Here is an 899-nt window from a genome sequence, read left to right as displayed (position 1 = left end):
CAATGAATCATGGAACACTACTCAAAAACTAATGATGTAATGTATGGTGATTAACATAACATAATAAAATTTTAAAAATGCAAAAAAAAAAAAAAGACACTTTGTAAAAGAGAAATCTGAAACACCAAACATTGAAATAAAATACCTCAATGCAGATATGATGCATTCCTCCAGCCTTGTTTTTCTGTAGAAAAGCTGCAATTGGACTGTCATTTCCCAACGGATGAAGCAGCTCCATCTTGGTGTTTCCCAGGTTGACAAAAACAACAGATACTCCGTGCTCAGGAATAGGGACCGTCTCACTTACCTGGGCCCCCAGAACATTCTTATAAAATGCCGTGGCTTTTTCCAAGTCTGGCACTGCAATTGCTACATGATTGAGTCGACCCAGGTTCCACACAGGACCTGCCACTTGAAGCGAGGACTGTGATGTGGAAAAAGTTCTTACTTTTGGAACTGGAGTCTTAAGTCTGGAAGAAAGCCCTGAAAAATGGAACAGCCATTGATATCCTTCTTTTGAGAATTAATGGATTTATAAAATTAATTTTTTAAAAAACTAAATGCATAATACATGTAAAAATCATTTATATACCTATTCTGGTTTTAATTACTGAAATTAAATCAGAGAGATAAATGGAAAAACTATGTCAAAATTACTCTGCTCCGAAACAACTGTCTGGAATCAAAAAATTAATTCTGAGCTTTATAGATTTAAAACAAAGATGGCATTCTTCATGATAATTTCTATTTACTGATAACACTTAAAGGATAAATGCACAGCATTAAGAATTACTTGCTATTCTCTGCATTTCACAAGACGTAAGTTTGAATGTGACAGTGAAACAACACACATTTAATGATGAGAACAAGTAATTTTCTTCCCTACCTATAACCAATTT

At 34.0% G+C, this 899-nt stretch overlaps 1 protein-coding gene across 1 annotated transcript; it reads right to left on the bottom strand.

Moving 5' to 3' along the window:
* Positions 1–28: 28 nt before the first annotated feature.
* Positions 29–523, bottom strand: MCEE (methylmalonyl-CoA epimerase; the record flags this gene model as incomplete). Its single annotated transcript, XM_081809932.1, has 1 exon — positions 29–523. A coding segment is annotated over one exon (495 nt), but the record flags the coding sequence as incomplete, so codon positions are not given.
* Positions 524–899: the final 376 nt, after the last annotated feature.

The sequence above is a fragment of the Leptonychotes weddellii genome, unplaced genomic scaffold, assembly GCF_054177405.1.
Source record: "Leptonychotes weddellii isolate Sample4059 unplaced genomic scaffold, ASM5417740v2 HiC_scaffold_15657, whole genome shotgun sequence".
NCBI lineage: Eukaryota > Metazoa > Chordata > Mammalia > Carnivora > Phocidae > Leptonychotes > Leptonychotes weddellii.
This window is presented reverse-complemented; position numbering and strand designations above follow the sequence as displayed.